This window comes from Osmerus eperlanus, chromosome 23 (assembly GCF_963692335.1).
Source record: "Osmerus eperlanus chromosome 23, fOsmEpe2.1, whole genome shotgun sequence".
Classification (NCBI taxonomy): Eukaryota; Metazoa; Chordata; class Actinopteri; order Osmeriformes; family Osmeridae; genus Osmerus; species Osmerus eperlanus.
The window spans coordinates 3302149-3319791 of record NC_085040.1 but is presented as its reverse complement, the minus strand read 5'-3'; the positions used below and the strand labels follow the sequence as shown (position 1 = coordinate 3319791).

General features: G+C 47.4%; 3 protein-coding genes across 3 annotated transcripts; 2 read left to right on the top strand and 1 right to left on the bottom strand.

Moving 5' to 3' along the window:
• The first annotated feature begins 443 nt into the window (after positions 1-443).
• On the top strand, positions 444-6379 carry LOC134009620 (uncharacterized). The gene is made up of 11 exons (XM_062449176.1): positions 444-635; positions 1558-1697; positions 1882-2010; positions 2132-2340; positions 2494-2619; positions 2738-2871; positions 4305-4433; positions 4649-4896; positions 5129-5656; positions 5909-6039; positions 6246-6379. Exons 1-9 carry the CDS (start codon positions 451-453, stop codon positions 5386-5388), a joined length of 1560 nt encoding a protein of 519 aa, XP_062305160.1. The 5' UTR covers positions 444-450; the 3' UTR covers positions 5389-5656; positions 5909-6039; positions 6246-6379.
• Positions 6380-8504: 2125 nt separating this feature from the next.
• ing2 (inhibitor of growth family, member 2) lies at positions 8505-11008 on the bottom strand. Its single transcript, XM_062449178.1, has 2 exons — positions 10703-11008; positions 8505-9632 (listed from the first exon to the last, which is right to left on the bottom strand). Exons 1-2 carry the CDS (start codon positions 10869-10871, stop codon positions 8926-8928), a joined length of 876 nt encoding a protein of 291 aa, XP_062305162.1. The 5' UTR covers positions 10872-11008; the 3' UTR covers positions 8505-8925.
• Positions 11009-11490: 482 nt separating this feature from the next.
• Positions 11491-17438, top strand: cd68 (CD68 molecule). The gene is made up of 6 exons (XM_062449177.1): positions 11491-11850; positions 12703-13268; positions 13528-13647; positions 14155-14224; positions 14702-14875; positions 16316-17438. The coding sequence occupies exons 1-6, from the start codon at positions 11808-11810 to the stop codon at positions 16453-16455; spliced, it is 1113 nt and encodes a 370-aa protein (XP_062305161.1). The 5' UTR covers positions 11491-11807; the 3' UTR covers positions 16456-17438.
• Positions 17439-17643: the final 205 nt, after the last annotated feature.

Sequence of the window (17643 nt, the reverse complement as noted above, 5' to 3'; positions counted from 1 at the left end):
AAAGAGTTCAAATTTAATTGCAAAATGACCTATTATGTCTTGGACTTAATACGTGGAACGTGTGTGTTAACCGATCAATAGGAGTTGCTGTATATGTTGGCGAGAGACGGGAAGGTGCTACAGGAAGTGTCGTTATCCCACCCCACGTCCTCCATCCATCCCAGGGTGCCGTCTGTTCTGTGGGCACGCCTGAGGCGGGATCTGGGCGCTCACGTGACCGAGGTGGAGACGGACGGCACGTGGGTATTCCGCTGGACGCACTCCCAGATGGCGAGGGTGTGCGTGGAGCGCTACCTAAAAACGGACGAGGCTCGCATGCTCGTGCACGCGGACTACGCCGACTACTACAGGGCCGGCGGCGAGCACGCCCACGTCTTTCAGCCGCTGGCGTGGACGCTGGGGGAGGGGAGGGAGGAGGAGGAGGAGGGCGAGGGGGAGGAGGAGAGAGGGATGAAGAGTTACGTGTTCAACCTGAGGAAACTCAACGGGTTGCCGCATCACCTGGTGCTCTCTGGTCAGATCTTGCCCTTCCTGTCTGAGTGCGCGTTCAACTACGAGTTCCTGTTGCACAAAGCCTGGGGCCTGTCCGTGCTGCACGTAGAGGAAGATCTGAAGAAAGCCGTGTTGCCTGACAAGTGGGTGTACTGCACTTGTTTTGTTGTTGACAGAGTCATGTAAGAGACATCACAGGCCGAGCTGATCAGAACAGCGTTCTGTGTTGTTTGGTTCTTTCTCTTTTCTCTGGTGCCCCTTTCCCCCCCCCCCGTCTCTCCTTCCCTCTCATCCGCTCTCCCTCCTTCTTGCTCCCCTTCATGACCTCTCCCTCCCTCCTTCCGTCTCTCATCTCCCTCCCCCTCTCTGTGCCTCCTTCCCTCTCTCACTTCTCTACCCCCCCTCTCGCCTCCAAATCCATCCACCTCCCTCTCTCCCCCCTGCCTCCCTCCCTCTCCCCCCTGCCTCCCTCCCTCTCCCCCCTGCCTCCCTCTCTCCCTCTCTGCCCTGCCTCCCTCCCTCCCTCTCCCCCCTCCCTCCCTCCCTCCCTCTCCCCCCTCTCTCCCTCTCTGCCCTGCCTCCCTCCCTCTCCCCCCTCCCTCCCTCTCCCCCCTCCCTCCCTCTCTGCCCTGCCTCCCTCCCTCTCCCCCCTCCCTCCCTCTCCCCCCTCTCTCCCTCTCTGCCCTGCCTCCCTCCCTCTCCCCCCTCCCTCCCTCTCTGCCCTGCCTCCCTCCCTCTCCCCCCTCCCTCCCTCCCTCCCTCCCTCTCCCCCCTCCCTCCCTCCCTCTCCCCCCTCCCTCCCTCTCTGCCCTGCCTCCCTCCCTCTCCCCCCTCCCTCCCTCTCCCCCCTCCCTCCCTCTCCCCCCTGCCTCCCTCTCTCCCTCTCCCCCCTCCCTCCCTCTCCCCCCTCCCTCCCTCTCCCCCCTCCCTCCCTCCCTCCCTCTCCCCCCTCTCTCCCTCTCTGCCCTGCCTCCCTCCCTCTCCTCCCTCCCTCCCTCCCTCCCTCTCCCCCCTCCCTCCCTCTCCCCCCTCCCTCTCTCTCTGCCCTGCCTCCCCCTCCCTCAGAGAGCTGCTGGATGTGAAGGTGTGGGCGGGGGCTCTGCAGCTTGCCAGGCCCGTGTTAGAAAGCGACCCCTGTCAGCTGGCCTCCCAGATCCTGGGCCGCCTGGGTCAGATGGTCATCCAGGACCGCCCCGTGGCTCCAGGTACATCCACAAAGCAACACACGGCCACGGCGACGAAGGTCGCCATCATCAAAAACTCGAATTAAATAAATGTTTAAGGGTATGGGTAAGAGAATAGATGGGCTATATTGTGTGACTGCATTGGTGTTGCAACAAGACTGTGTGTACCGGTTGCGTGTTAAACAGTGTGATGTGTGATGTCCAGGCGACCCTCGTATGTTCACCTACCTCCACTCCCTGCTGGCCCAGTGTGCCCAGTCCTCCGTGCCAGCCCTGCTGCCCTCCTACACCTGCCTGCTGCCCCCCGGGGGGCTGCAGCACACCCTGCTGGCAGGTCAGGATGTAGCCCCCTGTCTCACACAGGCTGGTTCTGTCATCTCTACCCTCACTCCCCTTCTCTCCTCCCTTCCCTTCCCCTCCACTCCTCTAATCTCCCCTCCTCTGCCCTGACCCAGGCCACAGCTCCACTGTGACCGCCGTGGGAGGGGGTCAGCGGGGGACAGTGGCGGTGTCGGGCGGGGGAGACGGGACCCTGACGCTGTGGGACCTGGAGCTGGGGCGGGCTGTGAGGACCCTGGAGGGGGAGGGGGGCGTGGTGGGGGACGCCCTCACCCTGGGACTGGGGGATAAGATGGTAGCCGTCCGCATGGGACAGACTCTACAGGTCAGAGGGTTTCACACTTCAGTTTCCTGTCCGATTATCGGACTGCGTTCCACATTTTTGCTTAGAATCTGAAGTCGGTGGCGCATATTTGTTTGAACATTTGGAGACTATTTCGATGAGTCAAAATGACTCATTTGTTTGTGTCTGGTTCAGGTGAGAGAGGTGGATTCTGGAAAAGTGGTGTACACCGATAGGGACTCGATGGATGTTCCCGTGGTAACCACGGCCTGTGACGGACAGCTGCTGGTGGCCTTCTATGAAGGCAGTCACCTGGTGAAGGTAATGAAGTGGCATTGTATGTAAAAATCGAAATCACTTGCATGATTACTTATTAGAAGAACTGTGTGTGTGTGTTTGGCTGTGTGTGTGTGCGTGTGTGTGTGTGTGCGTGTTTCAGGTGTTTGACCTGGCCTCCTCCTGCTCTCTGGTGTGTTGCGTCAACATCGCTCTGGAGTGTGACCCCATCCACAAGGATAGTTCCATCCTGGTGTCACACAACTCCATCAAAGACTTTGTCCTCTTCGCCTACAGGTCAGCGCTCATAGGTTTAATCCCATCTTCATTTAAAATGCACATAAAATCTAATAAAAACTGAATGCCTCAATATTGCTGTTGTAGGTCAATGGATCCATGTCCAGATATTTTGGAAACCTTTTCATTTTATGACAGCTAAAAGGCGAGGGTTGTCACGCCTCGCTCTAAATTACAATCCATTAGTTACCAGTGTCACTTCAGGCGGCCTTGTTCTGAAACGACATCACATATTCCATTGTCCACGCACCTTTCAAATCAGGTCAGGGTATAGTACCAGGACTGATTTCACCACCTGCCACTGAAAACACTGTTCAATTATTCAGGGCTGGCTTCTTCACAGGTGGCCCGCTGCTGTAATTCAGCACGTCGGAGGTCCGTTCCACGTCTGAGTCGGTGTCTCACAGACAAATTATGTTGACAGCTCAGCTCAGACTGTTCCTACGTGATATATAATACCAGTGGTGGTCCAGAGGGTATTTATTCTTCTTAATCTGATGTCATTCACAGGTGAAAAGACAGGGTGAATAATCTGTTAGCGTAATTGAGACCGGGATATGATAAGCCCGCGACAACGTTGAGAGTTTCGAGGAATTAGGTTGCATTGTTTTCCAACAGGTGATGTCATTTAGAACGTTATGGGCCCCTAATGAGGCGCTTGTTAGTAATCCAAACCGGGTGTGGATTGTGGACGGTTTAGGACACGCTCTAGTGCTAACTAGGCTCAATTTGTCATTGGTGTCAGAACAGCTGGTCTGCCTGTGTTAAAGTTATGCTCTGGCGGGCAGCCATACTCATCTTAGTCAGGCTGGTGTATGTTATTTGGTAAATATGAATTACATGAAAATGATCTTTTGAAAACTGAAAAAATCACATTTGACATTATGGACTTTTTCCTGTTAAAGATAGTCTGTAAAACAACTTAAACATAAAGCAATGTTGCTAGATGTTAACCAAGAGGTAAATGGATGTCACAAGTTCACCCAGCTTGCAGCTGGATCGTGAAGAAGAGTAACAGGCCGCAGCAGTGTATAAAACCTCTCTAACCGGCACGCTAACTTCAGTGGGCTCTCTGAAGTGTTTTATCTCTGAGGTGGTTTATAGGGTGTATTGGATGACTGTACGGGGCAGTAGCAGCTCTGGCAGGGCAGCTAAGTCTTTGTATTGATGGAGGTTTAATAAGGTTGGGGGCCCCAGTCACAGTAGTTTATGGATGGTTTTTTTATAGTCTTGTTTTCCTCTCTCTCTTCTTTTTCTTGACATCTCGCTCCTCCCTGCTCCTCCCTTCCCCCGTCTTTCTCCCACGATCCTGTTCTGTCCTCTCACGTACTTACCTCCAACCCCCCCCACCTCACCCCCCTCGATTCGCTATTTCTCTCTCATACACACATTCACGCCTTCCTCCCCCCCCCCCCCCCCCCAACTCTCCTCAGGTCTGCGTGCCAGGCAGCTGTGCTCAGTGCCAGAGGGGGGGCGGTGAGGTGTGTGCTGACCGCCCGGCACGGGGCTGCCTCCATCCAGGGGGTGGACATGACCTCCGAGTACCTGCTGCTCTTCTGCAGGTTCTTACCTCGCCTCCACCTCCACCACCGAGCTGCCAATCAATAGAGCTCTGATGTCGATTTTATATCGTTTCCCGGTCATCAACCTTTTAGGAACGAATCCTTTCGAAGAGGACGATTTGTGATTTGTGAGAGAACAGTGGAGATCGCACAACCGCTCTGCTTGTAAGTGTGTCGGTCTTGTTGTGTTCTTTGCTCGCCTCTGTCCATGGCAGGTACCCTTACAAGCTGGACGGCGAGATCATCCACATCGAGCTCTTCGGCGTGGCCTCCTTCCAGTACCTGCGTTCCATCCTGGGCTGCGGCCAGGACTACATCTCCCAGGTCACTGTCAACCACTCAGGGACGTACGCCGTAGCCTTCTGCCCCTCGCCCCGCACCGGGCTCACGGACGTGGTGACCTGGAACCTGGAGACGGAGGACCACAAACACATCGCACGATTCCCCGGGGTTCTGACAGCAGGTCAGCAGGGGGCGGTTTAACCAATCACGAGCAAGGCTTAGCACAATGGCGGTAGTGCACTGCACAGTGGAATGGGAGTAGTATGATTTGTGTGAATGAACACGATACCTCTATGGTCGTAAGTCTAGAGATGGGAAGAGGATGAGGTAGGTCCTAGATAGTATGCTTGAAGGATGTATTTTAAAATGTGTATCTGCGATACTGAACCCTGTCTCTGGTCCTCTTCCCGGAGGTGTGTGTCTGGACCTGCGCTTCTGTCTGGGGGTGTGCAGCGGAGAGAGGTACCTGAGACTCTGGGACCTGGTGTCCCGCATCCACGACCAGACTCTCACCTACAACGTTCACAAGCAGAAGAGCGACGGCACACGGGAGGTCGTCGTCGTGACAACGACCCCACGGTACACAGGCACAGTGTCGAGAACCGAGTCCACCGGACAGTTGGCGTTCGTGGAACGATCGTGCGATGAAATGTGCTGTCGTCTTCCTCTGTGAAAGAGAGAAACCAGCGTACGCTAATTGAGATTCGTTCTCTCGGTCTCTGTCTCCCCCTGGTGGTAGGTACGCTGTGTGCAAGTCGCTGCGTCCAGGCACCGTGCGCGTATGGAACCTGGCCAGGAAAAGGTTTGTCGGAAGGCCGGTGCGAGTGGAGCACGGCCTCTACGGCAGCACGGACGTAGCCCTGGTCCACAACCTCAAACTCTACATTCTGACGGACAGGGGGGCAGCTCCCGTCACAGACACCCCCTCACCCATATTTCAGGTCATTACCCCGCCCCCCACCACCACCAACGCCACTGAAACCTATTTTCCATCTCCATGGTAACATGTGAATTCATTGCTTTGAAATGTGTGCGTGCGTGACTATTCATCGACAGCAGTTCATGCATGTTTTACGATGACTTCATAAGTAAACAACTGTGACCAAATCCATGGAAACGTGTTGGTCGAGATTGCTGTTAAGAGGAAGGTTTCCGTTCATGGTACTGAGAGGTTGTTTGTGATACGGCCCCAGACTCTGCTGGTGTATGACCTGATCAAGAGGAGCTACTCCAGGAGGCAGACCGGCCTCTACATCGTTCCCTGTCCCCAGCATGAGTACAGGCTTCTGGATGGACAGATACTGCTGGGCCTCTCTGAGACTAGGTGAGGGAACATTCTGGCACCTGGCTATCATATACCTCCAAACTTGTAGGGTCTGTGTTCCAGAGAATTTTGGATCTAGACAACAACAAAAAAAACATTTTTAGAGAATCTTTGTTGTGTTCTTTATTCTAGACTTCTGTGCTTCACCTATTACGGCACAGACTCTTATTTCGAATGATCTGAGCGCCCTGAGTGTGTTGTTTCAGGGACCATCTGATTCTGTGGGACCTGGAGTCTGGCTATATCAAAGGAAGGATCAAGCCTTTCCACAAAGAGTCCCTTCTGTCTAGCAACAGCACAATCAGAGAACGGCAGTCGCAGATATTACCGCCCAAAGAGCCCACAAGTTAGCTGCCGTTCCTATTTGAGTCATGTGTAATATGTATGTCATCTGAGCATGAATTCACATGTATTTAAAGTTATGATCCACTTTTTGTGTAAAACTACAGTTGTTATTATTACGCTTATGTTTGAAAACTCTATTTCCTTGTACTTGTAAGTTAGTCACTTAATGAGACATCTACAAACTCTGGAAAATGTTATCCTGCGCTAGCTCTGATAATGCCGTGGGACAGACGCACAGAGAGCCGCTCTGCTAGGAAGAGGAGACTGGAGAGGGAGGCGCAGAGGGAGAAGGAGGAGCAGCACAGACTGGACTGGGAGAAATATAACGCCATCGACCAGTACCTTCTCAGTGACGACCAACAGGTGGGCAACGTGGGGCGTGTGTCAAATGAGGCGAAGTAGATATCACTTCAGGAAAACAGCTCACGGTCCTCTGCGTCTCTCGCCCCGCTCTCTTTCTTCTTCTTTTCTCTCGTCCTGCCCCTACCCTGAGCTTCCTCTTTACCTCTCCGACACGCTCTCGCACTTTCTTTCACACCTCTCTCTCTTTCCCGCTTCTCCTTTTCTCTTCCAGGTGGTGGTGTGCTCCTACTTTGCTCACCACCTCAGCGTGTTTAGCGTGGCGTCTCAGGACCACCTCCACACCCTGGAAGACAGGGCCTCCCTGCTGACCCTTCACACTGCCGCCATGACCCGGCCTGGGACACACCTGGTGCTGGCCAACTACAGCCAGGCAGAACACACCTCCTACCTCACCCTCTGGGACCTGCACAAGGGCACAGTAAGCCAGAGAGAGGCCTCCAAATCTCCAAAACATTTTCAGGCCCAAACGAGTACATGCAAGGTCTAGGCGATTTTATTTCAAAAATGGTCTCGGTGTGATTCACATTAGAGATGAATAGCTGAGGGGATTATAGTTGGGTTTGAATATGTCGCTGTGTTGTTGAAGGTGAGGAAGAGGCTGAAGAATGAGCCGGGAGTCTGTTGTGTTGCGATCACAGAAGACGCCATCAGGGTCGTCTTCGGCGTCACTGGAAGTAACAAGTAAAATACTTTGTGTGGATGGACACGTTTCTCTTGTGAACTCTAAAACTAAAATCATTTGTCAGTGGCTGTTTTGTACCGTACTGTAAAACATTGCTATTTCCTATGGGTTAGGTTGAAAGTGTGGGACCCCTTCAGGAGAAATCACAAGACCATTTCTGGCTACAGAAACCTGAGGATAGAAGTGTCCAGCCAATTGTACATCACCGAAGGAGGTGCCAAAGCTATTCTGCTCTCAGGTAAATCAATGGCTGGATCAACTTTAAACCGAGACTTACACCATAGAGCACATGTTGCATGTACATCAAGTCCTTTCTGATACAGAATGAATGAAATCACCCCAAAGTGTGACTGCAACTTCCTCCAACAGGTGAAGTCAGCCTTTGGGATCTGGAGGCTTGCAGCGTTCTGTCAGTGCTGACCCCTGACGCCCACGTCCAATGCCTCACCGTACTGGGCGGAATCAGCAGTAGGCTACTGCTGGGCCTTAGCCACAGCCCTGCCCTAATCACAGTCAGGCTCACATCACAGACCGTTGCTAAAGCTACCAAGAACACCAGGGAAGAAGACCTCTTTGGAGAGTCCAGTAGCAGCGAGGATGAAGACTTGTAGATTTTAATGAGGATTTTGTTATTCTTGAACGTTTTGGGGGGGAGCCGCAATGCTGCCTTAAATGGCCAATTCAGCTGCATTAGTTAAGAATACAATGTATCATAGGTAAAACAAAAAAGAAATTAAAGGATTGAATACCAGCTTGCCATAGAACTTTGTTTTAATGGATATAAAAAGAAACATTTTACACAAATACGTGATATTAAACTAGTTTGACAAAGAATATATATATATGTCTCCACAAACAAGTACACTCCAGTGTCCAACAGACCATCATTGCCACAACTTACTGAAGGGCTGTATGCCTGAGAATCATTGATTGAAATGACAAACGTGGAAAACATTAACTCTGGTATCAAGCTCACATAAAAGTAAGAGGTATTGAGCAACTTTAACCAAATAAAGTGTAGCTTACTACTGCATAAGAAATGCAGATAAAGACTAATCAATAAAATGAAACTCAATCATGGGAAATAAGACTCCAAACATAATATTTTATTTCAACAAAGAGAGACAACATTATTCCAATAGACCTTGTATCAAATAAGTAGTCAAAGAGGATGGTGATTCAAAAGCTTGAGATACTTTCATTCTGTTCTGTCATGTGGGGAGAAGAAAGTGAAATGTCTTAAAAGAACATTTTTAGAAAAACTTTAAACAAAAGGCGGATGATTTGTACAGCAACATCTGTCTCCCATAATTTGCTATATGGGCATCAGTGTCTTGTCAGAAGGGTAAAAGCACCATTTTAATGGCAGGTCCTTGTATTATGTACTGCTACAGATATTGTTGGATTGTGCTCTCACAACTTGCAGCCAACTGTCTCAACAGTCCACTAGTCCCACTTGTCAAGATATTCTAGGGAAGAGAGGGACCACCTTTCCCCTACCTCGACCTCCTGTCCTTTTTGTTCCTGTCCAGGCTTTTGTCCATCGTCTTTTCGTTGTCCCCCCTGCATTTGGGACAGTACCATTTCCCCTTGGGCTTGTAGGTCAGCCCCACACAGGTAAAGTGGAACCACTCGATCGGGCACTGATCGTTGTCGCAGCCGATCATCTCGCCGTACGACACCTGCTCGCAAAGGCAGTAGGTGGGCTCGTTGGGGTCGATGGCGAACTCCACCGGCGAGGCGTCCCGCTCCTGCTTGGCCGCCTTGCGTTTCTTCTTCTTGGCCGACTTGGACCTCTTCTCCCGCGGCTGAGACAGCGGCGGCTCCTCTCCGGGGTCATCCGCCAGCGAGCCGTTGGCTGAAGCGTGGCACGAGTCGCGGCTCTCGCTGTTGCGCTGGCGCCGCGGACGGCGCGTGGACGAGCGCTCTGGGGGCGGGGCCTCCGGCACCGATCCAGAGCGCCTCTCGGCCACAACCCGCTCGCTTTCGCAGGGCTCCTGCAGGCACAGGGAGTGGGAGTCCATCTGGCGGGAGCGGTTCTCCACCAGCTCCGTCATCTGCGTGACCACGTGGATCTTCTCGTCGCCCAGCTCCTGGCTGGTGATGAGGGCCCGCTGCAGCTGGGTCTGAAGCCGCTTGCGCTGGGCAGCGTCCTGCTCGCCCTGGTACCTCTCAAACACATCATCCACCTCCTTCAGCACCTCTGAGAAAATGAACACACAAGCAGGATGGAGAAAGTATTAGTACTATCTATATCATATCATATATACACAGTATATAGCTAGTAGATTAAAAGAAGCAATGACAATGTATGTTTTGTACTTTTTACAGTTGAAAAGTTGATGTGAAAATATAAGGGGTTTATGAGGGATAAGTTAATTGACTTGCCCAATTGAGTTAATAAACCTAACCAACTACCTTGATTATGGCAATAAGAAAATATGCCATTGTAGTTTTCAATTTCCGCACTATTGTGAATGCAGGAAGTGACATAATCCGAGGTCTGACGAGCAGGGGGTTGTCTCACAATGAAAATCAACATGACAAGTGATACATTGTAGTAGTACAGCTCTACGCCTGGACACACACCTCGTCAAGGACTATCTGTACCAACATTTTAGTAGTCTTCCTGTTGTTTTTCATGTCAGTGACTACGGTTTGCAAAAGCAGTAATGGACTTACACTAGTTTTGAATGTTTAAGTGGACGGGATTTCAAATCTGACCACCTCGACCGATGGTTCAAAATGACGAGTAAAATAGCGAGTGCAATTCACGTTAGTTAGCTAGCTAGCTTACGTCGTGCTAACGAAGTAAAACTAGGTTTCAAACTAGCTAGCAACTCTGAATCCAAATTAAAAAGACGCCTTTACATACAATACAAAACGCTTATGTTAGCACTCGTTAAGTGCCTACAATAATAAGATCAACAACCATCTTAGTACTGCCAAAAAATGGCTGATCCTCGCTTAGCGACCGGACAAGCAGGGTGCTTGCGTCTAGTTTGGACTTAATGGTGCGGTGTCGGGAGAAAGGAAACGTAATGCAAGGCGAAAACTCTTACTGGTTTTTGTTTGGACACGCATTTAAAATGGCTAGCTAGCATTTGCCAATCGTGGTTAGTTAGCTTTGCTTGTTTCAAGTGTATACGATAGGGCGCGTGCAATGATCAATTCAGCACACCCAGTTTTCTATTACAGAAAGTATAAAGCCATTCTCAAGCCTAGGTACACTATAAATAGACAGATCGCCAAGTTGACGCATAACTATCTCACCTTGATACCTGGAATCAATTTCTCGTAAAAGAGAAACATTTCTTTGTATGTCCAGAGGCAGAGACTCCACACATTCCAAATAATCCTCCACATAGCTGACCAGTTGTTGTGACTTTTCCACGTTGGGATAGTGATGGCCTAGCATTGTTCCACTGATGCATAAAGTCATGAAAGAAAATCTAGAAGAAGCAACGACAATTTATATGATGTACATTTATCTATGGTGATTCCTGTTCGTTTTCATGAACTGCTGCCATCCGCCTTGCAAGCTGCAGAAGATCACTTCAAACAAAACTATACAAACAGCGCATGCGCGGATACACTCCTTTTATGGCTATGCACAGCGTTTTCATGTTTTACTTGACAGTGGGTTGGGTTATTCGCTTGTAAAGCGTTTCGATTGGCTTAGAGAACAGCAAAGGCCGGCTAAATCGCAATGAAAATATCCCGGGAACAAAATCAAATAAATAGGAAGTTTTAGTATGTGTATTTGTGTTGTTGTAGCCTACGTGCTTGTGAGTGTAGATAGTGTGTCTGGTTGTATGGTCAGATGGGGCATATTATCATATTTTGGCAACAAAATTGTTGTTATACTATAAACTCTTAGGAAAGTAAGATAGGCCTTTTTAATGTTACTAATTGACATACAGCAACAACAAAAAATTGTCACATGAATAGGCCTAATAAAATAAGTAGCTTGCGTGAGAGTAACAACGTGCATAACCGCAGCTCCACAGTTATAAACACATCTGTCTATAGGCTACACAATCTGCACAAGTCGTATACAGGTAGACTAAATCAGGGAGGTAAAATATAGCTAATGTTTAAAACGTGATGCACTTCATGGGTTTATGGATCGGTTTCGTTTACTTGCTTCGTTTGGTTTCAATTCATGGTCGTAATTGAGAAATATTCCCGGTAGAGTTCGTGACACAAGATCCTTAGTTTCGTTTTGGGGGTTTCACAGTGCGCAACGCAGCTGCAGTTCATATTCAAACACGCTCTCTTTTCGGTCAGAACTTCACTGAAGGAGTTTAATGACAGGCGAGTCTACCGTAGGTCTACTATATTAAAGAACAGACATTGAAGAAACTTAACTTCAACGATGAAGGGATTTTTGTTACTTTGCACACTCGCCTTTGTCTCAGGTAAGCTTCATGCAAAAGTAGTTATTACTGTAGGCTCAAGTTTGTTTGACCGTGTGGCTGCTCTGTTCAAAAGTTCACGATGTTATTAAACAACGGAAATGTAACTATATGAACAAAAAGTTTTTTTAAACAGACCTATAATTGATAATAGCTAGGCTACTTTATGCTGGCCTATGTCAAATATATTTGATATGATAGTCATCCAAGTAATTAAGTCATTTTTAGTTACCTGGAAAATATGAGTTTGTATTTGTTTTCTCTTTACTTGTTTTATGCTTTAGACAGAGGACAGTTAATATTCAGGCCTATGTTATTTTGGATGAGTCACGCATGCAGGCAAATGTATCGTGCGTATTTTGATTGACGGGCAACAACTATAGGCTACGTAAAATACTTTTGTTGAAGTAAAGCGATGCAATTAACAATATTGTCTTACAGTGTGTATCTGAAGTGATTTGTAATGTAGGATTGTATTCGTATCAAACTTCTACTTCCTGGAACATTTTGAGAGCAGCGTTTCCGCAATCTATTGGCAATAAAATAGCTTGTCAAGTAGTGTCACGTGGCGGTAGATAAGCTAATATCACTGGCAAACATCAGCAAACACAAAACCAGTTCTCATGTTAAAAAAAAAGTATGTGTTTGGCGTTTGTAGGTGAAATCACAATTTGTCTTGAAAGTCCAAAAGATGTCATCAAATATCATGACATGAGGAAATAAAGAGTTTAGGTTAGCATTATGTAGTATTTGTCTTTCAGTAGCCTACCACTTCCTTTGTTCCAAAGAACAAGGACCGTATGCCTGTTTGTGTTTGTGATGTCTAACCATTTTTCTTACTCTTTCTGATCTAAGGGCTGTTGCCTGAGGGCAGCACAGCACTCAAACCGCCTGGAAGCATTTTCCCCCCCTCTGAATTTGATCCTACCACCCACAACACAACAACCCCCCCTCCTACCACCCACAACACAACAACCCCCCCTCCTACCACCCACAACACAACAACCCCCCCTCCTACCACCCACAACACAACAACCCTCCCTCCTACCACCCACAACACAACAACCCCCCCTCCTACCACCCACAACACAACAACCCCCCCTCCTACCACCCACAACACAACAACCCCCCCTCCTACCACCCACAACACAACAACCCCCCCTCCTACCACCCACAACACAACAACCCCCCCTCCTACCACCCACAACACAACAACCCCCCCTCCTACCACCCACAACACAACAACCCCCCCTCCTACCACCCACAACACAACAACCGCCTCTACTACCCCCCCTCCCACAGCAAAACCTAAGCCCACCAAGCATGCCAACCTGACCGTGGGCACCTACACCTTGCCAGGGGAGAAAGGTTTATGTCTGCGGGCACAGATGGCACTGGAATTCCAACTGGTAACTGACAAGGTACTGTGTGAGCCTAAGGGGTATTGTGAGTTGAATTCCTAGTGGGTTATGGATTTATCTATTAAAGTGGGGCCACAATAGTGGTCGTTCTCAGCTGCCTTCAATGTAGCGTTCGTTGTGGTGTCTGACCGAATGGTTTAGGTGGTATTAAGGTGGTGATATGTGGGCCAGGCTGTAGTGATTCCACAAAACTAAAGCTCAAAGCCATAGCCACTTTGGATGTACAATTTAGTCATCTTAATCTGATTCTGTTTGTCAGGCAAATGGGACATTCATTGTTCAACCGAGCATGACAAAAGCTTCCGGGGAATGTGAAACTTCTACAGCCAAATTGACCCTCAGTTTCATTGAAGGATTCATCACCTTATCGTTCAACAAGGTAAGAGAGCCCGAAATAGATAGATAACAGATTTAGCAGGTTTGCAACATGTCCGAAGATAAAAGCAGCCACAGAGGTCTTATGTGGCTCCCCTATAAAGATTGATTTTCCTAGCCACACATTTTAGCTACCTTATATTTTCCCAAAATGTAGTGGATTACATTAACCACATTCTCTTTAGAATTAGAAGCAAAGTGCTGGCTGTTAAAGAGGAACTTAAATCTGAAAAGAGGAACTAGTTTGACGAAAGGCTTATTTCAGCAGCGACACTTGACTGCTCGGGAACAAATTGATGAATCAGTGCTCTAAGTTGTAGCCTTCCACGTTCCACAACGGACATGAATGCACAGTGTGGGGAAACCAAGTCACACTGTCCGATACCACAAGGCTGTTGTGAGCAATCAGTGTTGTCTCATGGGGTTTGCGACTTTGCGTGACCCAGTTTAAATCTGTTTTTCCAAAGTGTCCACTGTCCAACATAACCTTTGCGTGTCCTCTTTTTTTCAGAGCGCGGCTGACAAAATGGTCTATGTTGATGCTATTTCTTTTGAACTGTCCTACCCCTTCACATCTGGAGGTAAAAGCTGTTCAGTTTTTTATGTGTCTCATTGACCTGTAGACATGGAGCACAGTCTTTGTAGGGTAGCATGGAGCACTTTGTCTTTGTAGGGTAGTTAGTAGCATTTGCATAGTTAGTCCTAGGCGATTTTCCACCAAATGCCCCTTGGAATTGACACTTTGGACTGTTCTGTTGAGGGTGTGTCAAGTGGCTACATGTTAACTCTTACCAGATAACAACTAGCCTGTCTTTGTTGTTTGAGTATGTTGATCAAGCCCAGTTTATAAGGAAATTAAACTGTTGCCAAGATATACTCATGATCTCAAAGTTATGTTGAACAGCAAGTCTGACTCCATGCCACCTAACCAGTTTTGGGTCAGGGTGCATGTGATCTGCATCAGTGTTTACATGTATTAGAACAAGCTTTGTGACTGATTGTGTTTGGTCCAGTTTTGACTTGTGACTTGTCACTCAGTATTTGTTCTAACGTTACAGGTAACCAAAAGTTCAGCCAACAGAACAATTCCCTACACCTCTTTGCCGCGGCAACAGGCTATTCATACTCCTGCAAGAGTGATTCCCTGTACATGGGGAATGGACTGTACCTGGACGTTACTCAGGACCAAATGCAGGTCTTCAACCTCGTCAACAACCAGGACTTTGGCAAGCGTAAGTATCCAGCCCATAATATATTTGGTATACTATTAAACCAAAATACATCTATGGGACGTCCACACATGTCCCATAGATGTATATATACATCTATGGGAGTTGTATATATATATATTGGCTTGACACTGGACAAGCACATGCCATTTAAAGAAGCCGTCAGTGTTCTAGCTCACAGTGGAGGGAGCATTGTGGCCTGTACTGATCCAATTTAAACAATGTCAGTGTTTCCCCAACCATTATATTAGGGGGGAGCCCCCCCCCCCTCCCAACAGCACCCCCCGCCCCCTCTGAAAGGTCAAGTTAATAAAAATAAAAATAAATATATTTTTTTTAAATGTATTTACATTTATTTTTATATAGCGCCCGATCACAAATAAGTCATTTAAGGTTACCTTTCCTATAAAACAGGTCTATAGCTCGCACTTTTATTAAACAAACTAAATGGCCTTATGTTATTTATCTTATTTACACGACGGCATGTCATTCCCCCCCCCCCCCCACACACCCTCCCCCAAAGCTGTAAACCTAGGGGAAACACTGAATGTGGTAATCTGGGATTCTTCACTTAAACACAATAATGATGTCCACTGATAATTTGATTCTTATCAGTAGACATATTGTTTATTGTATTTGTTTATTTGATTGTTTTTGGGTACTATGGGTAGGTTCAGTTAGGCAGTAAACAGGAGGCTGGTAACTAGGGTAAGTATATGCAGCTGGCTAGGAGGACATGTTTTTTTAACTGAACAAGAGAAAGCTTGACCAGGTAGAGTCACATGGATTTCGTTTTTTTTTGTCTACTGGATTATCCCAACCAAAAGCTGAATCTATTTGGAAATTGAAGTTTCTTTTGTCTACATACAGCCAATCTGAAAAGTAGCATCAGTGACATAGATGGAAATTAGATTTTTTAAACCAAAACGCCTCAAAGGATAGCTACAGTGTAGAACCAAATGTGAAATATAATTTAAACAAAAGACAATGTGCATATTTGCGGTCTGGATCATTACGATTAGGGACCAGCTGGTTGCCATTCCACAGGAGGATTGGGTGAGCTGGGTGACATTTTTTGGTTTTACTGTCCTGTCTTTGATGATGTAAGGGATGTATTTCAGTTCAATGTTCTCCATTGATGTTCATTTCATTTGGCTAGATGATTATGAAAAACTGGAGTTATGCTTCAGGAAGGAAACCTTTTTTGTATCAGCTATTATTGCCTTATCTTGGGAGACAAGTTTGTTTTAAAACCGAGCTGTAATATAACTTGTAAGTTTGTTTGTTTTTACCAATACTTACTCCAACTTCAGAATTATGTCAACCATTTGCAGCTGGTGACTTGGTTTTCATGCAGTTGGATTGCTCCAGCTCACTTCGGGTTACACTGACGCAGGGCTTCCTCCCAAATCTAACTTGTTATTCCCCTCTGCCTCTCCACAGCTCAGCCCTGCCCTGCCGACAAACCTGACTACCGCGTAGCCATCGCCGTGGGCGTGGTCCTGTTGGTGCTCATTGTCATCGTGTTGATCGCCTACCTGCTGGGCCGGAGGAAGAGGACCAGTGGCTACCAGTCACTCTGAAGAGGTCACAGAGGTGTATCCGTGGGGGTTAAAGGGCGTGTTCGTTCCCCATCAATTTCCAGCTTGTTTGCCCACCATCTGACTCAAGTTGTTGCTATTTGCACTGTACTAACCACATCCTGTACCTTACATATCGACTAACCAGAAGTAGGGCTCCAGGGAACTTTTCGTGTTGGTGATGAGTTTATTTGTTGATTCAGCGCCAAAGCTTGGCTTGCTCATCATAATTTGATTGGGTAGAAATGAAACTGACAGCACAGACGTGTCGACTACATTCTTGTATTACTTCTAGAGCAGATGCACAACGTTCTGGAAGATCAGCAACATTAAGGGAAGCATCGATAATGGCCATGCCAACTCGTAGTCACACAGTCACTCCGCTAAGTAATTTGTGTTACTAACCTTTCCTATCAGTCATGTCTGCTTGCTTGTGTTTTCTAACATCCATACTGTTGCACCTTCCCCCCCAAGAGGACTGTAGTCACTGGTCTCTCTAAACAATTAATACAGGGTTGGAGCTTAACAGTGCTGCAAACTCTAGAGAACTGAGAAGATTTGAGTTTTGTAGGGCTCTTAAGCCGATCTGATAATTTTACCTTAACCTTAAAGTAGTTGATATGAGATTGGGGACTTTTTATTAATAGGTCATTTTGATTTATAGATTCATGTTTAAGCATATCAACCCAGGAAATCAAAGGGATTTTAAAAATACTATTAATGCTAAAATGGTTTTGTCAACATTGTATTTAGTCATGAAAATAAATTGCAATAATAAGGGAATAGGCCTAGCTTGGAATCTGATTGGTCAAACCTGAAGAATATATTTGTGTGATTATGGTGGTGTTATGATTCTTGTATTTCCGTCACTTCGAAGGTAAAGGTATGCTACAGTATGTTTACAGACACCGTTTTATGCAGCATGTGGATCATTGAGGTTGACATAAAATCTAAATAAACATACATGAAGTCTGATTATTTCTGAATTTGTCCATGTGTCCTTTTATTTTTTCAGAGTTGAAAAAGAAAAAAAGCAGCACTACATAAATGGGTGAAACACAATTGATCTAGTCGACCACCCATCAAGATTGATTAGGATATAATCTTATTTGTTATCTCTGCTTTGTGCTGTGTCACAGACTGGAAAAGGGGATTACGCACTGAATTGAGCCTCCCAAGGTTTCTTCAATT

Coding starts and splice junctions, on each gene's coding strand:
- LOC134009620 (XM_062449176.1), top strand. CDS start 451: ATGAAGAGTTACGTGTTCAACCTGAGGAAACTCAACGGGTTGCCGCAT. Junction 2,341..2,493: donor GCATGGGACAGACTCTACAG/GTCAGAGGGTTT, acceptor TGTCTGGTTCAG/GTGAGAGAGGTGGATTCTGG. Junction 4,897..5,128: donor CCCCGGGGTTCTGACAGCAG/GTCAGCAGGGGG, acceptor CTCTTCCCGGAG/GTGTGTGTCTGGACCTGCGC.
- ing2 (XM_062449178.1), bottom strand. CDS start 10,871: ATGACTTTATGCATCAGTGGAACAATGCTAGGCCATCACTATCCCAAC. Junction 9,633..10,702: donor AATTGATTCCAGGTATCAAG/GTGAGATAGTTA, acceptor TCATTTTCTCAG/AGGTGCTGAAGGAGGTGGAT.
- cd68 (XM_062449177.1), top strand. CDS start 11,808: ATGAAGGGATTTTTGTTACTTTGCACACTCGCCTTTGTCTCAG. Junction 13,269..13,527: donor TCCAACTGGTAACTGACAAG/GTACTGTGTGAG, acceptor TCTGTTTGTCAG/GCAAATGGGACATTCATTGT. Junction 14,225..14,701: donor CTACCCCTTCACATCTGGAG/GTAAAAGCTGTT, acceptor CTAACGTTACAG/GTAACCAAAAGTTCAGCCAA.